Source organism: Balaenoptera acutorostrata, chromosome 1 (genome assembly GCF_949987535.1).
Source record: "Balaenoptera acutorostrata chromosome 1, mBalAcu1.1, whole genome shotgun sequence".
Classification (NCBI taxonomy): domain Eukaryota; kingdom Metazoa; phylum Chordata; class Mammalia; order Artiodactyla; family Balaenopteridae; genus Balaenoptera; species Balaenoptera acutorostrata.
Window position 1 is genome coordinate 76,743,537 of NC_080064.1, and position 16,770 is coordinate 76,760,306.

The 16,770-nt window shown below is 35.7% G+C and overlaps 1 protein-coding gene across 1 annotated transcript in view; it reads left to right on the forward strand.

Annotated features, from left to right (window-relative positions):
• LOC103020008 (calcium-activated chloride channel regulator 1-like) overlaps positions 1-15,973 on the forward strand; it is a 28,082-nt gene extending 12,109 nt beyond the window's left edge. Inside the window, 8 exon segments of the mRNA XM_057552033.1 lie at positions 820-997; positions 2,740-2,861; positions 3,579-3,803; positions 3,932-4,047; positions 4,049-4,200; positions 4,764-4,934; positions 5,815-6,051; positions 15,633-15,973. Coding sequence (XP_057408016.1) covers positions 820-997; positions 2,740-2,861; positions 3,579-3,803; positions 3,932-4,047; positions 4,049-4,200; positions 4,764-4,934; positions 5,815-6,051; positions 15,633-15,973 — 1,542 coding nt within the window.
• The last annotated feature ends 797 nt before the right edge of the window (positions 15,974-16,770 follow it).

Here is a 16,770-nt window from a genome sequence, read left to right on the forward strand (position 1 = left end):
AGGTTCAGAGTAATTAAATATCTTTCTCAAGATCATAGAGTCAGTAATTGGTAAATCTGGTCTTTCTTACTCCAAAGTTCGAAAAGGTAATCATTACAGTGAGCTATTTATAGAACTCTATTATAAATATATATTCATATATAAGAATGATAGAGAAACTAAACACTAGCTATTCTATTTAGCAAATGGCAGAGCAAGAATTTACTCTCAATTTGTCTGAGTAAATTGTCTTAGCCACTACTTTTGGTAAAAATCAGGAAAATACCCCCAAAATTATAATACTTGATAAATTCAGGAACTTCCTTCTTCATGACAGGTCAATGTTTTTTCCAGGAAATCCTGAGATTCTTCAATTAGCAACTAAAATGCGTTAAAAGGCACGTCACATCATTTAACTTTGAACACCTGCCTTCAGTCACGGCTTTACAAATGTTGTCTAGTGTGCAACCTTCCAAACTGCCTGGGTCATTTGCCTCTACCCCAAGTATCTCCTGGGATAATAATAATAGCTAACATTCATTGAGTACTTACTATGTGTTAGATATTGTTCTCAGTGTTTTATTCTTTCTATCTTGGGTAGCTTAAGTATACGTGAAAGCACTGTTAACATTCTGCCTTTGGAAACCTACAAGACCATTGTATGTTACACTCATTTCCAAACCAACAAAACCTGGAATGACAATACAAACAAAGTTTCCTTTTGCCTACTCTGATGCATAGGCCTAAAGACTTCTACAAGACTAAAGAACAGATTTATTCTTAGTTTAATTTATTTAGATATTATATTGTATAATTAATAATCTGGTTTTTTACTATCAGGCAGTTATCCACAGTAACCAAAGCACTTCTGGTTCTGAAATCATATTACTAACTGGTGGGGAAGATAATGAAATAAACTTATGCTTTGAGGAGGTAAAACAAAGTGGTGCGATCATCCACACCATTGCTCTGGGACCTTCTGCTGCCAAAGAACTGGAGACACTGTCAGATATGACAGGTAAACCTTTGGAATAGAGTTTGAATAGAAAACACTTTTTCAGTTTCTCTCATTCCAGGGGCTCTTTCCCCTTAAACTACAAACTGCTCAAAATTTTCCTATCCTAAAAAATTAATCTTTGTCCTTTCCTTGTCCTTGTCCTTCAAATTAATATATTTCCTCTCCCCACCCCCACTTCTCTCCATTTCTACCTATATTAGCTTTTTCTGATATTAGTCAACATTTTCTGTCTTCATTCATTTCTCACCACTTTCTACCAATACCACCAAAATGAAACTTCTTTCTCCATGGTTACTAATGACATTCAACTGCAGTTCCAAAATTCTGGCTCAGTGTCTCTCCTGCTCAATCTTAAAGTAGAGATTCAAATAGACCTATTTCACTGAGGAAGAAATATAAACCTAGAGAATAGAAATGATTTGCCCAAGGCTAGAGTTAGAGACCTGATTACCAAGTCTTGCTCTCTGAAATCCATTCTTTTCCAGCTCCTGACACCTAAGTTATCTCCCTCTTCATTAACTCCTGTATCATTTATTTTCTGCACTTAATCAATTTTTACTTTATTCTAAACTGTCATTCTCTAATTGTTTTGGTATATCTTAGATACAACTAGAAAATAAGCAGCTAGTTTAAAAATTGTCTTTAATTTTCATAATGTTATTTGGTGATTAGACCAGCTTTACTAATGTGGAAAGCACTTAAATCTAATGATTGATATAAAAATAATATTTGGCTAGTTTTTTGCTTTGTTCTAACATATTTTGAGCAAGGTTTAGTTATTGTAGGATTACATCTAGGATACTGATATACTAAAAGTTCCTATGGTCTGGGAAATTCATCTTCTGTAAGTTTAAAGAGAAATTTTTTAATGTATTTTATAGTATATTGATAAGAGTATAATAGCAAACATGGGCTTCCCTGATGGCACAGTGGTTGAGAGTCTGCCTGCCAATGCAGGGGACAGGGGTTCAAGCCCTGGTCTGGGAGGATCCCACATGCCGTGGAGCAACTGGGCCCATGAGCCACAATTACTGAGCCTGCGCGTCTGGAGCCTGTGCTCCACAACAAGAGAGGCCGCGATAGTGAGAGGCCCGCGCACCGCGATGAAGAGTGGCCCCCGCTTGCCACAACTAGAGAAAGCCCTCGCCCAGAAACGAAGACCCAACTCAGCCATAAATAAATAAATAAATAAATAAATAAATAAATAAATAAATAATTAAAAGAAAAATAGCAAACATGATTTTCCCGTTTAAAATTAGTATTATATGGAATATTACTCAGCCATAATAATGAATGAAATAATGCCATTTGCAGCAACAAGGATGGACCTAGAGATTGTCATACTGAGTGAAGTCAGACAGAAAGACAAATATCATATGATATTGCTTATATGTGGAATCTAAAAAAATGGTACAAATGAACTCATTTACAAAACAGAAAGAGTCACAGATGTAGAAAACAAACTTATGGTTACCAGGGGCGAAAGCAGGGGGAGGGATAAATTGGGAGACTGGGATTGACATATACACACTACTATATATAAAATAGATAACTAATAAGGACCTACTGTATAGCACAGGGAACTCTACTCAACAGGGAAAAGAATCTAAAAAAGAGTGGATATATGTATATGTATAACTGATTTGCTTTGCTGTATACCTGAAACTAACACAACATTGTGAATCAACTATACTCCAATAAAAATTTAAAAAATAAAATAAAATAAAATTAGTATTATAAAGGTAAATAAAATTCTATTTTGGGAGGACACTGTTTTTATGCCAATAAAGACATAAATGGCCTTACTAATGCTTTCAGTAGAATTTCATCTAGAAGTGGCAGCATCACTCAGCAGGCTATTCAGGTCAGTATCTTTAAAAAAATTCTTTGCCTTTTCACACTTGTAATAACTTTTTTTTTTTTTAAATAAATGTATGCGGGCATCCCATTCTGGTTTAGCGACCCTTTTTTAAAAAAAATTAATTAATTAATTTATTTTTGACTGTGTTGCGTCTTCGTTTCCGTGCAAGGGCTTTCTTCAGTTGCGGCGAGTGGGGGCCACTCTTCATCGCGGTGTGCGGGCCTCTTACTGTCGCGGCCTCTCCTGTTGCGGAGCGCAGGCTCCAGACGCACAGGCTCAGTAGTTGTGGCTCACGGGCCCAGTTGCTCCGCGGCATGCGGGATATTCCCAGACCAGGGCTTGAACCCGTGTCCCCTGCATTGGCAGGGAGACTCTCAACCACTGCGCCACCAGGGAAGCCCTGTAATAACTTTTTATTATCCTAAATAGTAACTTCTTTCTCTAATAAATAACTATTCTGCCTGAAAACATTTCAGGTGTAATATCCTTATTGAATTTGCTTTTTGTGACACTTACAGTCACTTTTTCTTTTGATTTTTCTATTTTTTTATCAGTATAAATGCTTTTCATTTGCAAAATTCTTCAAAATCATTCTTAGTTATTTTAATTGAAATCTTAAAAGTATATTTAGAATTACTCTGAACTGACTAAACTTTGAAATGTTACTAACTGTAATAACAAATCAGTTTCACATGTTTGTTGTTTTTATTTATGTAACAGTTGGAAAGCAAAGCCTTGACAATTACAGGAAGGAAATGGATAAATGGTACAGTGCCTGTGGACAGTACAATTGGAAATGCCACTTTCTTTGTTGTCACATGGACAATACAAAAGCCAGAAATTCTTCTCCAAGATCCACAAGGAAAGAAATATAAAACCTCAGATTTCAAAGAAGATAAGCTAAATATTCGATCTGCTTATCTTTGAATACCAGGTATTGCAGAGGTAAGAATATTTTTTTATTTTCTCCATGCTTTATCAACAAACTTTGAGGAAAAAATGAAGATAACATCATATACAGGAGTAGGAAGATATTACAAAAGCTCTCAAATAGCTATTTTTAAAATTTTCAGACAGGTACTTGGACTTACAGCCTTCTAAATAATCATGCCAGCCTTCAAATGCAAATGCTGACAGTGACTACTCGAGCAAGAAGTCCTACTACACTCCTAGTAATTGCAACAGGTCACAAGTCAAAATACAGCCCATTACCCTAACCTACTGATTGTTTATGCACAAGTCAGTCAAGGGTTTTTGCCTGTATTGGGAATCAATGTAACAGCCATTATAGAAACTGAAGATGGACATCAAGTAACATTAGAGCTATGGGACAATGGTGCAGGTAATAAGAATCTGCGTCAACTTCCACTGAACTTAAAATCCTACTATAATCACATGACTTAGAAGTCAAAATTTCCTATATATGCTAATGAAACATATTTTAAGTGAATTTAATTTTAATGTTTTTAAAACTTTTTAACTTTTCAATTAGTTATCTTGTCTAGGCATAAACATGAGCACATTTATCTTCTTTAAATTTTATGAACAATTTTGTCTTTCCCACGTAACAAGAGTACAGTTTTTCTCTATTTTCATTAGTGTCAGTGTTTTGCATATGCTTTCTCCAGTTTAGTTATATTTTCCTTATTTTGTTAGGATTCTCTTATGAAATAATAGTAGCTAATATTAATTGAATGCTTACCATGAATTAGGCTTTTCCAAAGTCAAAGGTTGGCAAGTGGCCAAGCCAGGTTTTGAACCCAAGTAGTCTGATTCTAGGGTTCATGTGCTTAAAAAATTGTGCTATACTATCTCCCAAAATAGCTTCCATCACTAGTGCTCATGAACAGTTGATATTGTCATTTTTACTTTGTTGTATGTCTAATATTACATTTCAATATCAAGGTGCTGATACTGTCAAGAATGATGGCATCTACTCAAGATATTTTACAGATTATCATGGAAGTGGTAGATACAGTTTAAAAGGACATGCCCAGGCAAGAAACAACATGGCTAGGCTAAGTTTAAGACAACAACAGAACAAAGCTCTGTACATACCAGGCTATGTTGAAAATGGTAACGGGCATTAAAATAGAAATGTGTCATTTATTTAGGTAAATTATATGTGGCAAGCATTTAAATTATAATGTACTATGGAAAACCTAGTTATATAGTTATATAATCACCTTTATGTTTCAAAACCATATTTATGTTAACAGACCTAGCATAGGACTATGCTTCCAATATGTTTTGTTTACGTCTCCTTCGGTTCATTTACATTGAAAAAAAAAATTATTGAGCACCTCCTAGGTGGCAAGGATTTTGCTAGATACTGGAGCTACAAAGATATATAAGGCACCATCCTTGTCCTCAAAGAATTTACAGTCAAGAAGTAAAGACAGATAGGTTAAAAGATAGTACTAAGATTGCACAATGTCTCCTCATCAATTTTATTTATTTTTTAGTATTTATTTATTTATTTGGCTGCATTGGGTCTTAGTTGCAGGATCTTCATTTGCAGCATGTGGGATCTTTTGTTGTGGCACGTGGGCTCTTTGTTGCGGTGCAGGCTCTTCATTTTGGGGCACGAGCTCCTCTCTAGTTAGAGCCTGTGGGCTCAGTAGCAGCAGTGAGCGGGCTCTCTAGTTGTGGCACGCGGGCTCTTGAGTGCGCAGACTTAGTTGCCCCACAGCATGTGGAATATTAGTTCCCAGACCAGGGATCACACCCATGTGCCCTACATTGGAGGCAGATTCTTACCCACTGGACCACCAGGGAAGTCTCTCCTCATCAATTTTTAAATGACACCGATAAAACAAGCTTTTTTTCATTAACAGCTGTTACTTTTTCAGTGGCTGCTATCAATCAATATTAACCCTCTACAGCTGCCAATGAGATTATGAAATAAACAATAGGTATCACAATATGACAAGTTACAATATTGCTTTTTTGGTAGGTAAAATTATACGGAACCCGCCCAGACCTGGAGTCAAAGATGACGTGGCAAAAGCTAAAACAGACTTTAGCAGACTAACCTCTAGAGGGCCGTTTACTGTATCAGGAGCTCCTCCTACTGGTAATCACCCTCACGTGTTCCCACCCTCCAAAATTACAGACGTTGAGGCTAAGTTTAAAGAAGGTCACATTCAACTTTCATGAACAGCCCCTGGCAATGTCCTAGATAAAGGAAAAGGTAAGTTTGACATAACATTTAAAAATATTATATACTAAAAGAAATCCCACTGGTTTTCATTTGCTAAAAATTTTCTAATGTCCTATTTATAAATAACATGTATAGATTGTCTACTATGGGCCACCTATTTTCATATGTGAAAACTTAAGCTCCAAGAGATAATGAACTGGCCCAAAGTACTTCACATTAAATAAATTAGAAGACTAACTCACTCTCGTCAGATTCTGTTGTGCCAAACTGCCTCTCACAGTATGAACCATTTTAGAAATTACTTTGAGAAGACTGACTTAAGAGCTTTCTGTTGCGTTCCTTTCTCCCTAAGAGGGAAAACTTTTTCTAAGTATTTCTGTACTTGCACAATTTCCTTCATTCATTGACCATTTGTTGAATTTTCAAATACTATTAGGTTTGTTTTTTTTTTTCTAAGCTTTGTGCACTCAGAGGGCAGACAGCAGAAGCAAGAAGAACTACAATCCTGCAGCCTGTGGAACAAAAACCACATTCACAGAAAGATAGACAAGATGAAAAGGCAGAGGGCTATGTACCAGATGAAGGAACAAGATAAAAGCCCAGAAAAACAACTAAATGAAGTGGAGATAGGCAACCTTCCAAAAAAAAATTCGGAATAGTGATAGTGAAGATGATCGAGGACCTCAGAAAAAGAGTGGAGGCAAAGATCGAGAAGATGCAAGAAATGTTTAACAAAGACCTAGAAGAATTAAAGAACAAACAAACACAGATGAACAATACAACACCTGAAATGAAAACTACACTGGAAGGAATCAATAGCAGAATAACTGAGGCAGAAGAACGGATAACTGACCTGGAAGACACAATGGTGGAATTCACTGCTGTGGAACACAATAAAGAAAAAAGAATGAAAAGAAATGAAGACAGCCTAAGAGACCTCTGGGACAACATGAAACGCAACAATATTCACATTATAGGGGTCCCAGAAGGAGAAGAGAGAGAGAAAGGACCCGAGAAAATATTTGAAGAGATTATAGTCGAAAACTTCCCTAACATGGGAAAGGAAATAGCCACCCAAGTCCAGGAAGTGCAGAGAGTCCCAGGCAGGATAAACCCAAGGAGAAACACGCCGAGACACATAGTAATCAAATTGGCAAAAATTAAAGACAACGAAAAATTATTGAAAGCAGCAAGGGAAAAATGACAAATAACATACAAGGGAACTCCCATAAGGTTAACAGCTGATTTCTCAGCAGAAACTCTACAAGCCAGAAGGGAGTGGCATGATATACTTAAAGTGATGAAAGGGAAGAACCTACAACCAAGATTACTCTACCCGGCAAGGATCTCATTCAGATTCAATGGAGAAACCAAAAGCTTTACAGACAAGCAAAAGCTAAGAGAATTCAGCACCACCAAACCAACTGTAAAACAAATGCTAAAGGAAATTCTCTAAGTGGGAAACACAAGAGAAGAAAAGGACCTACAAAAACAAACCCAAAACAGTTAAGAAAATGGTCATAGGAACATACATATCGATAATTACCTTAAAAGTGAACGGCTTAAATGCTCCAACCAAAACACACAGGCTTGCTGAATGGATACAAAAACAAGACCCATATATATGCTGTCTACAAGAGACCCCACTTTAGACCTAGGGACACATACAGACTAAAAGTGAGGGGATGGAAAAAGATACTCCATGCAAATGGAAATCAAAAGAAAGCTGGAGTAGCAATATTCATATCAGATACAATAGACTTTAAAATAAAGAATGTTACAAGTGACAAGGAAGGACACTACATAATGATCAAGGAATCAATCCAAGAAGAAGATATACCACTTATAAATATATATGCACCCAACATAGGAGCACCTCAATACATAAGGCAACTGCTAACAGCTATAAAAGAGGAAATCGACAATAACACAATAATAGTGGGGGACTTTAACACCTCACGTACATCAATGGACAGATCATCTAAAGTGAAAATAAATAAGGAAACAGAAGCTTTAAATGACACAATAGACCAGATAGATTTAATTGATATTTATAGGACATTCCATCCAAAAACAACAGATTACACTTTCTTCTCAAGTGCGCACGGAACATTCTCCAGGATAGATCACATCTTGGGTCACAAATCAAGCCTCAGTAAATTTAAGAAAATTGAAATCATATCAAGCATCTTTTCTGATAACAACGCTATGAGATTAGAAATGAATTACAGGGAAAAAAACGTAAAAAACACAAACACATGGAGGCTAAATAATACATTACTAAATAACCAAGAGATCACTGAAGAAATCAAAGAGGAAATCAAAAAATACCTAGAGACAAATGACAATGAAAACACGGTGATCCAAGACCTACGGGATGCAGCAGAAGCAGTTCTAAGAGGGAAGTTTATAGCTATACAAGCCTACCTCAAGAAACAAGAGAAATCTCAAATAAACAAACTAACCTTACACCTAAAGGAACTAGAGAAAGAAGCAAAAACAAAACCCAAAGTTAGCAGAAGGAAAGAAATCATAAAGATCAGAGCAGAAATAAATGAAATAGAAACAAAGAAAATAATAGCAAAGATCAATAAAACTAAAAGCAGGTTCTTTGAGAAGATAAACAAAATTGATAAACCATTAGCCAGACTCATCAAGAAAGAGAGGGAGAGGACTCAAATCAATAAAATTAGAAATGAAAAAGGAGAAGTTACAACAGACACCACAGAAATACAAAGCATCCTAAGAGACTACTACAAGCAACTCTATGCCAATAAAATGGACAACCTGGAAGAAATGGACAAATTCTTAGAAAGGTATAGCCTTCCAAGACTGAAACCAGGAAGCAATAGAAAATCTGAACAGACCAATCACAGGTAATGAAATTGAAACTATGATTAAAAATCTTCCAACAAACAAAAATCCATGACCAGATGGCTTCACAGGTGAATTCTATCAAATATTTAGAGAAGAGCTAACACCCATCCTTCTCAAACTCTTCCCAAAAATTGCAGAGAAAGGACAACTCCCAAACTCATTCTATGAGGCCACCATCACCCTGATACCAAAACCAGACAAAGATACTACAAAAAGAAAATTACAGACCAATATCACTGATGAATATAGATGCAAAAATCCTCAACAAAATACTAGCAAACAGAATCCAACAACACATTAAAAGGATCATACACCACGATCAAGTGGGATTTATCCCATCGATGCAAGGATTCTTCAATATATGCAAATCAATCAATGTGATACACCATATTAACAAATTGAAGAATAAAAGCCATATGATCATCTCAATAGATGCAGAAAAAGCTTTTGACAAAATTCAACACCCATTTATGATAAAAACTCTCCAGAAAGTGGGCATACAGGGAACCTACCTCAACATAATAAAGGCCATATACGACAAACCCACAGCAAACATCATTCTCAACGGTGAAAAACTGAAAGCATTTCCTCTAAGATCAGGAACGAGACAAGGATGTCCACTCTCACCACTATTAATCAACAAAATTTGGAAGTCCTAGCCATGGCAATCAGAGAAGAAAAAGAAATAAAAGGAACCCAAATTGGAAAAGAAGAAGTAAAACTGTCACTGTTTGCAGATAACATGATACTATACATAGAGAATCCTAAAGATGCCACCAGAAACTACTAGAGCTAATCAATGAATTTGGTAAAGTTGCAGGATACAAAATTAACACACAGAAATCTCTGGCATTTCTATATACTAATGATGAAAAATCTGAAAGAGAAATTAAGGAAACACTCCCATTTACTGTTGCAACAAAAAGAATAAAATACCTAGGAATAAACCTACCTAGGGAGACAAGAGACCTGTATGCAGAAAAGTATAAGACACTGATGAAAGAAATGAAAGATCATACCAACAGATGGAGAGACATACCATGTTCTTGGATTGGAAGAATCAATATTGTGAAAATGACTATACTACCCAAAGCAATCTACAGATTCAATGCAATCCCTATCAAACTGCCAATGGCATTTTTTATGGAACTAGAACAAATCATCTCAAAATTTGTGTGGAGACACAAAAGACCCCGAATAGCCAAAGCAGTCTTGAGGGAAAAAAATGGAGCTGGAGGAATCAGACTCCCTGACTTCAGACTATACTACAAAGCTACAGTAATCAAGACAATATGGTACTGGCACAAAAACAGAAACATAGATCAATGGAACAAGATAGAAAGCCCAGAGATAAACCCACGCACTTATGGTCAACTAATCTATGACAAAGGAGGCAAAGATATACAATGGAGAAAAGACAGTCTCTTCAATAAGTGGTGCTGGGAAAACTGGACAGCTACATGTAAAAGAATGAAATGAGAACACTCCCTAACACCATACACAAAAATAAACTCAAAATGGATTCGAGACCTAAATGTAAGACCGCACACTATAGAACTCTTAGAGGAAAACATAGGAAGAACACTCTTTGACATAAATTACAGCAAGATCTTTTTTGATCCACCTCCTAGAGTAATGGAAATAAAAACAAAAATAAACAAATGGGACCTAATGAAACTTAAAAGCTTTTGCAAAGCAAAGGAAACTACAAACAAGACGAAAAGACAACCCTCAGAATGGGAGACAATATTTGCAAACGAATCCATGGACAAAGGATTAATCTCCACAATATATAAACAGCTCATGCAGCTCAATATTTAAAAAACAAACAACCCAATCCAAAACTGGGCAGAAAACCTAAATAGACATTTCTCCAAAGACATACAGATGGCCAAGAAGCACATGAAAAGCTGCTCAACATCAATAATTATTAGAGAAATGCAAATCAAAACTACAAGGTATCACCTCACACCAGTTAGAATGGGCATCATGAGAATATCTACAAACAACAAATGCTGGAGAGGGTGTGGAGAAAAGGGAACCCTCTTGCACTGTTGGTGGGAATGTAAATTGATACAGCCACTATGGAGAACAGTATGGAGCTTCCTTAAAAAACTAAAAATAGAATTACCATATGACCCAGCAATCCCACTACTGGGCATATACCCAGAGAAAACCATAATTCAAAAAGACACAGGCACCCCAATGTTCATTGCAGCACTATTTACAATAGCTCCGTCATGGAAGCAACCTAAATAGCCATCGACAGACGAATGGATAAAGAAGATGTGGTACATATATACAATGGAGTATTACTCAGCCATAAAAAGGAATGAAATTGGGTCATTTGTAGAGACGTGGATAGATCTAGAGACTCATACAGTGTGAAGTAAGTCAGAAAGAGAAAAACAAATATCGTGTATTAACACATATATGTGGAACCTAGAAAAATGGTACAGATGAACCAGTTTGCAGAGTAGAAATTGAGACACAGATGTAGAGAACAAACGTATGGACACCAAGGGGGGAAAGTGGCGGGGGGGTGGGGGGGTGGTAGGATGAATTAGGAGATTGGGATTGACATGTATACACTAATATGTATAAAATAGATAACTACTAAGAACCTGCTGTATAAAAAATAAATTAAATTAAATTAAAACATTTTAAAAAATATATAACTTGCACTTAGTTGAGTGCACAAATCTTTTTTTTTTAAATATAAGCAAAAGATACTTCCTGCAAATAAACAGACAATTTTACAGAATATGATGAGATATGCCATTGGATGGCCACTTCCGCTTGAGGGTTAAGATCACAAGGTATATCTTAAAAGGCTTTTCAGTGCAGACTACCCCTGACCTATGTCTTGAAGAATGAATGAAGTTAGCCAAGTTAAGTGAAGATGTCCCAGAGAGAGAGGATCACGTGCAGAGATTTGGCTATGGAGTTTGAATTAGAGTTCAAGGCCAAAATATCTCATTCATTCCAAGTTCCTTAGAATAAATTGCCATCATTCCAGGAAGCTTAAATCACTTTCAGCTTTGCTTTAAATTTAACAAATTAAATTAGTATTTATTGAATGCCTACCATATTCCAGTATTGTGCTAGACTAGTAGATTCTTTTTTTTTTTTTAATTTATTTTTGGCTGCATTGGGTCTTCATTGCTGTGCACGAGCATTTCTCTAGTTGTGGCGAGTGGGGGCTACTCGTCATTGCGGTGCGCGGGCTTCTCATTGTAATGGCTTCTCTTGTTGTGGAGCACAGGCTCTAGGCACGTGGGCTTCAGTAGTTGCAGCACGTGGGCTCAGTAGTTGTGGCTCGGGGCTCTAGAGTGCATGCTCAGTAGTTGTGGCTCACAGGCTTAGTTGCTCCACGGCATGTGGGATCTTCCTGGACCTGGGCTCGAACCCATGTCCCCTGCATTGGCAGACGGATTCTTAACCACTGTACCACCAGGGAAGCCCTAGACTAGTAGATTCTTATGGGGTAAAGCCAATCTTGCTATTTTCCCTTTAAGGTGGTAAAATGAAAGCAATATGCATATCAATAGACACATATCTCAGAGGTTGTCAGTGCTGAAAAGCCACTTTCAATGCTCTTTCTCCTGGGTTATAATAAACCCCTTACTATATGCTCTCAAAAGAAATGATGCTTTTTAATCTTTCATTTCCCATGTATCTATATTTATTTTTGTCATTATTACACAATGGAAAAAAATCATTCTAAAGCCAAAGGAAACATAAAATACCCATGAAATGCTCTTTGTACTTCAATATTGAGATTCTTATCATGACAGCTCTGAAATACATCATGACCCTTAAAAATACAGTGAAATTAAAAAGAAACTTCCACTGAAAAAGACATAAATGAAATTATCTGACCAAATGTTTAATTCTGAATTGAATTCAGTTAAGACCAAGACTTCAGTTCATGATTGGCTTCATAATAAACATCCCTTACGCTGATTATAGGAACTAAAAGAAGGAAGAAAGTATTTCATATGTACATTGGGAGAGAAAACAAAAATCAAAAAAACTTCACTGTGTTTAACCTCAAATGCCTCAAATAGGTGGGATCTGATCGTCCTCTTTCCTTGTGACAAGTAGGAAGGTACTGTAGTTGCTATCAAATTTTACCCTTAGGCATTGCAAAACGAGGTAGTAGAAGTATCTCAAAAAATAAATATTTATATAATTTCGAATTAAAAACTTAAATTTTCTGGGACCCAATTTCCATACCTGTCAAATATGCAAATCAGACTATATGACCTAGAATTACTAAAACAAGTAGATATAATTCTAATATTTTATGATCCTCTAATTTTGTCATTTTGGGTATCAACTGAATAACTCTATTGTTGGTCAACAAGTAATATTTTTTTTAAGGTGTAATTGACCTACAACACTATGTTAGGTCCAAGTGCATAACATAGTGATTTGATATATCTATACAATACAAAATGATCACCACTTTAAGTCTAGTTACCATCTGTCACCATACTAAATTACTATAGTATTACTGACTATATTCCCCATGCTGTACATTTCATCCCCATGACTCATTTATTTTGTAAAAGTTTGTACCTCCTAATCTCCCTCACCTATTTCACTCATTCCCCCCACTCCTCTCCCCTTTGGCAAATACTTATTTGTTCTCTGTATCTATGAGTCTATTTCTGTTTTGTTATGTTCATTTGTTTTGCTTTTTAGATTCCACATATAAGTGAAATCATGTGGTATTTGTCCTTTTCTGTCTGACATAATTCACTTAGCATAATACCCTCTGGGTCCATCCATGTTGTCACAAAAGGCAAGACTTCATTCTTTTTTATGGCCGAGTAATATTCCATTGTATATATATATATACCATATCTTCTTTATCCATTCATCTGTCAATGGACACTTAGGTGGTCCATATCTTGGCTATTGAAAATAATGCTGCAATGAACATAGAAGTGCATATATCTTTTTGAATTCGGGTTTTTGTTTTCTTCAGAAAAATACCCAGAAGTAGAATTGCTGGATCGTATGGTAGTTCTATTTTTAATTCTTTTAGCAACCTCCATACCGTTTTCCATAGTGGCTGCACCAACCAACATTCCCACCAACAGTGCAAGAGGATTCCCTTTTCTCCACATTCTCACCAACACTTGTTATTTGTTGTCTTTTTGATAAAATACATTCTGACAGGTGCAAGGTAGTTTTGATTTGCATTTCCCTGATGACTGGTGATGTTGAGCATCTTTTCATGTGTCTGTTGGGGCCTAGAAGTAATTAAGGAGGTCAAATACATGCCCAACACAGTATCAGATACTCTAGTTCATACAAAAGGAGTACTCTATTTCATACAAAAACATACTTTTGCTCTCAAGAATAATATGTTCAAATTGAAAAGATAAACTGAACCTCTATAAAACTGGAAAACTCTTTTCCATGCAATGAGAGTTCATGGAAGAGAGTCATAAGGGGATGAAATACATGACCAGGACTTCATGAAGAAACTGGACCTCCTGTTGGGCCTTGAAGAATGAGTACAAATTGTATAGATAGGGAGAGGGAGGCACATTCCAGGGAGTCATGATAGGGAAAAAAGGAACTAAATAATATGATCAAAGTCAAGAGAGCAAAATTTCACAATGAAATATTTGAATTAAAGTAAAGGATGGATGGATAGATAGATAGATCCACCTCAATGGAATGCAGAGAGGATGTAAAGAGTAGTGGAATAGGTCAGATCGATAAGGCCTATTTATTGAAAGACTAGAATTTTAAGGCACAGGGCCTGAATTTAAAAAAACAACAACACTAAATTGAAGTTATTCACCACATGCTTAAAACATCTTCAACATTTCATGAAAAAAAAATAAAGTCTTCATTTCAAAGAAGACATCTGATGTTTTATTGTTCATGGCATTTCATAATGTGAGAATATATTTCTATATCGATGGCCCTTGTAGATTTCTAAAAGCATTTTGAAATGAAACATTCATCAGCATCTTTCTTTCCTTTCTTGATAAAGTAACAGTAATAATAGCTAATACTTCAAACATTTATTAACTCCCAGACATTGTGCTAAATACTTTTCATGCATTATCATATATAATTCTCATCACTAGCATTCCATAGATATTTGTTGAATGAATTGAATGACCGATTCTCTATTTTACAGATAAGAAAACTAAAGGTAAGAAGGGGTAAATAAATTTTTCTTTGTTACAGCTAGAAAATAGTAGAACTAAGGTGCTAATCAAAGTCTGCCTAGCTCCTAAACATGTTTAATTGGTACACATTCCAGCCTCTCTGCCTCCCTTTGCTCTTTATCCTTATCCCTGGCTCCCACTCTACTTATCTGCTCTCTTCCTCACCCGTCCCATTACTCTCTCTCTCAGCTTAATGAGAAATAATACAGGCATAGAGTACTAAATATCTTTACTATGCTCAAACATTATTGTGTTCCTTGTTCTAAATCAAAAGTGGACTCAGTTCTTCATATTTCTATTTCTAAAAAGAAATCTAGATTCCATTTTTAGTACTATACAATTTTGAATTAAATTCTTTGTGATTAGATAACTAGATAAAAAACTGTTCCCATATTTTTTCTTAAAATAAAGATGGAATAACCAGACAAAAAACCTGGTGTGCATTTCTGATAGGCCCCTACATGCAAGGCAATGTGGTTGCAATAAGGCATCCTAGTGATTCTAACATACATGAAATATCTGTTTGTTTTCCAGCCAACTGCTACATTATAAGAATAAGTAAGAGTTTCCTGGATCTCCGAGAAGATTTTGACAATGCTGCTTTAGTGAATACTTCTAGTCTAATACCTAAGGAGGCCAGCTCAATAGAAAATTTTGAATTTAAGTCAGAACCTTTTAAAATAGAAAATGTCACCAAATTCTATATTGCAGTCCAAGCCATCAATGAAGTCAATATCACCTCAGAGGTTTCTAATGTTGCACAAGCAGCCAAGTTTATTCCTCTGCCGGAAGACAGCGTCCCGGCTCTGGGTACCAAAATTTCTGCAATCAGCTTGGCAATTTTTGTATTAGTTATGATTTTATCTGTATTTTAAACTAGGAATTGTATCAGAACTGAAATTCAATGTTATACATATTTGGTAAACATTTATTTAGAATTTAATTTGCTATATTCATAGTCTATTATAAAGCTCTTTGAAATATACAAGTGAATGTACAAAAGTAGTAAATTTCCTAAGTACTTGAGTTTAATAGTTCTAATTAGTCTCAATGTAAGCAAAATGAATATACCATTTCCTATCTTTTAAAAATTCCATTTATTAACCCAATATAAAATAAAATGCAGATTTTACTTGATGGCTTTTTTTTTTTTTTTTGGCCGCACCTTGCGGCTTGCAGGATATTATTTCCCCAAACAGGGATTGAACCCCGGCCACGCCAGTGAGAGAGCTGAATCCTAACCACTAGGCCACTAGGGAACTCCCTACCTGTTGGCTTTTTAAGAAATATTTTCAAAGTGTGCTACAAATTCATTTGGTATTGTATATTAACCAAATCAAAATTTATCCAAGCCATTTGAAAAATATTTATGAATCCACAATAGAAAAAATTTTATGGTAGAATTATTTAGGTTTCAGTTTTATTATGAACGAATAATTCATGTTAATATAAACTATAATCAAAAAGAGTATAAAGATAATTTTTCAATGAAATATGGTCCAAAGCAGTAAGGAGGTCAAATTTGTTTTTTATCATTGATTAAAAGTGGTCTATCACACGGGGAGGGGGAAGTGTAAGCTGGGACAAAGTGAGAGGGTAACATTGACATAACAAGTGTAAAATAGATAGCTAATGGGAAGCAGCTGCATAGCACAGGGAGATCAGCTTGGTG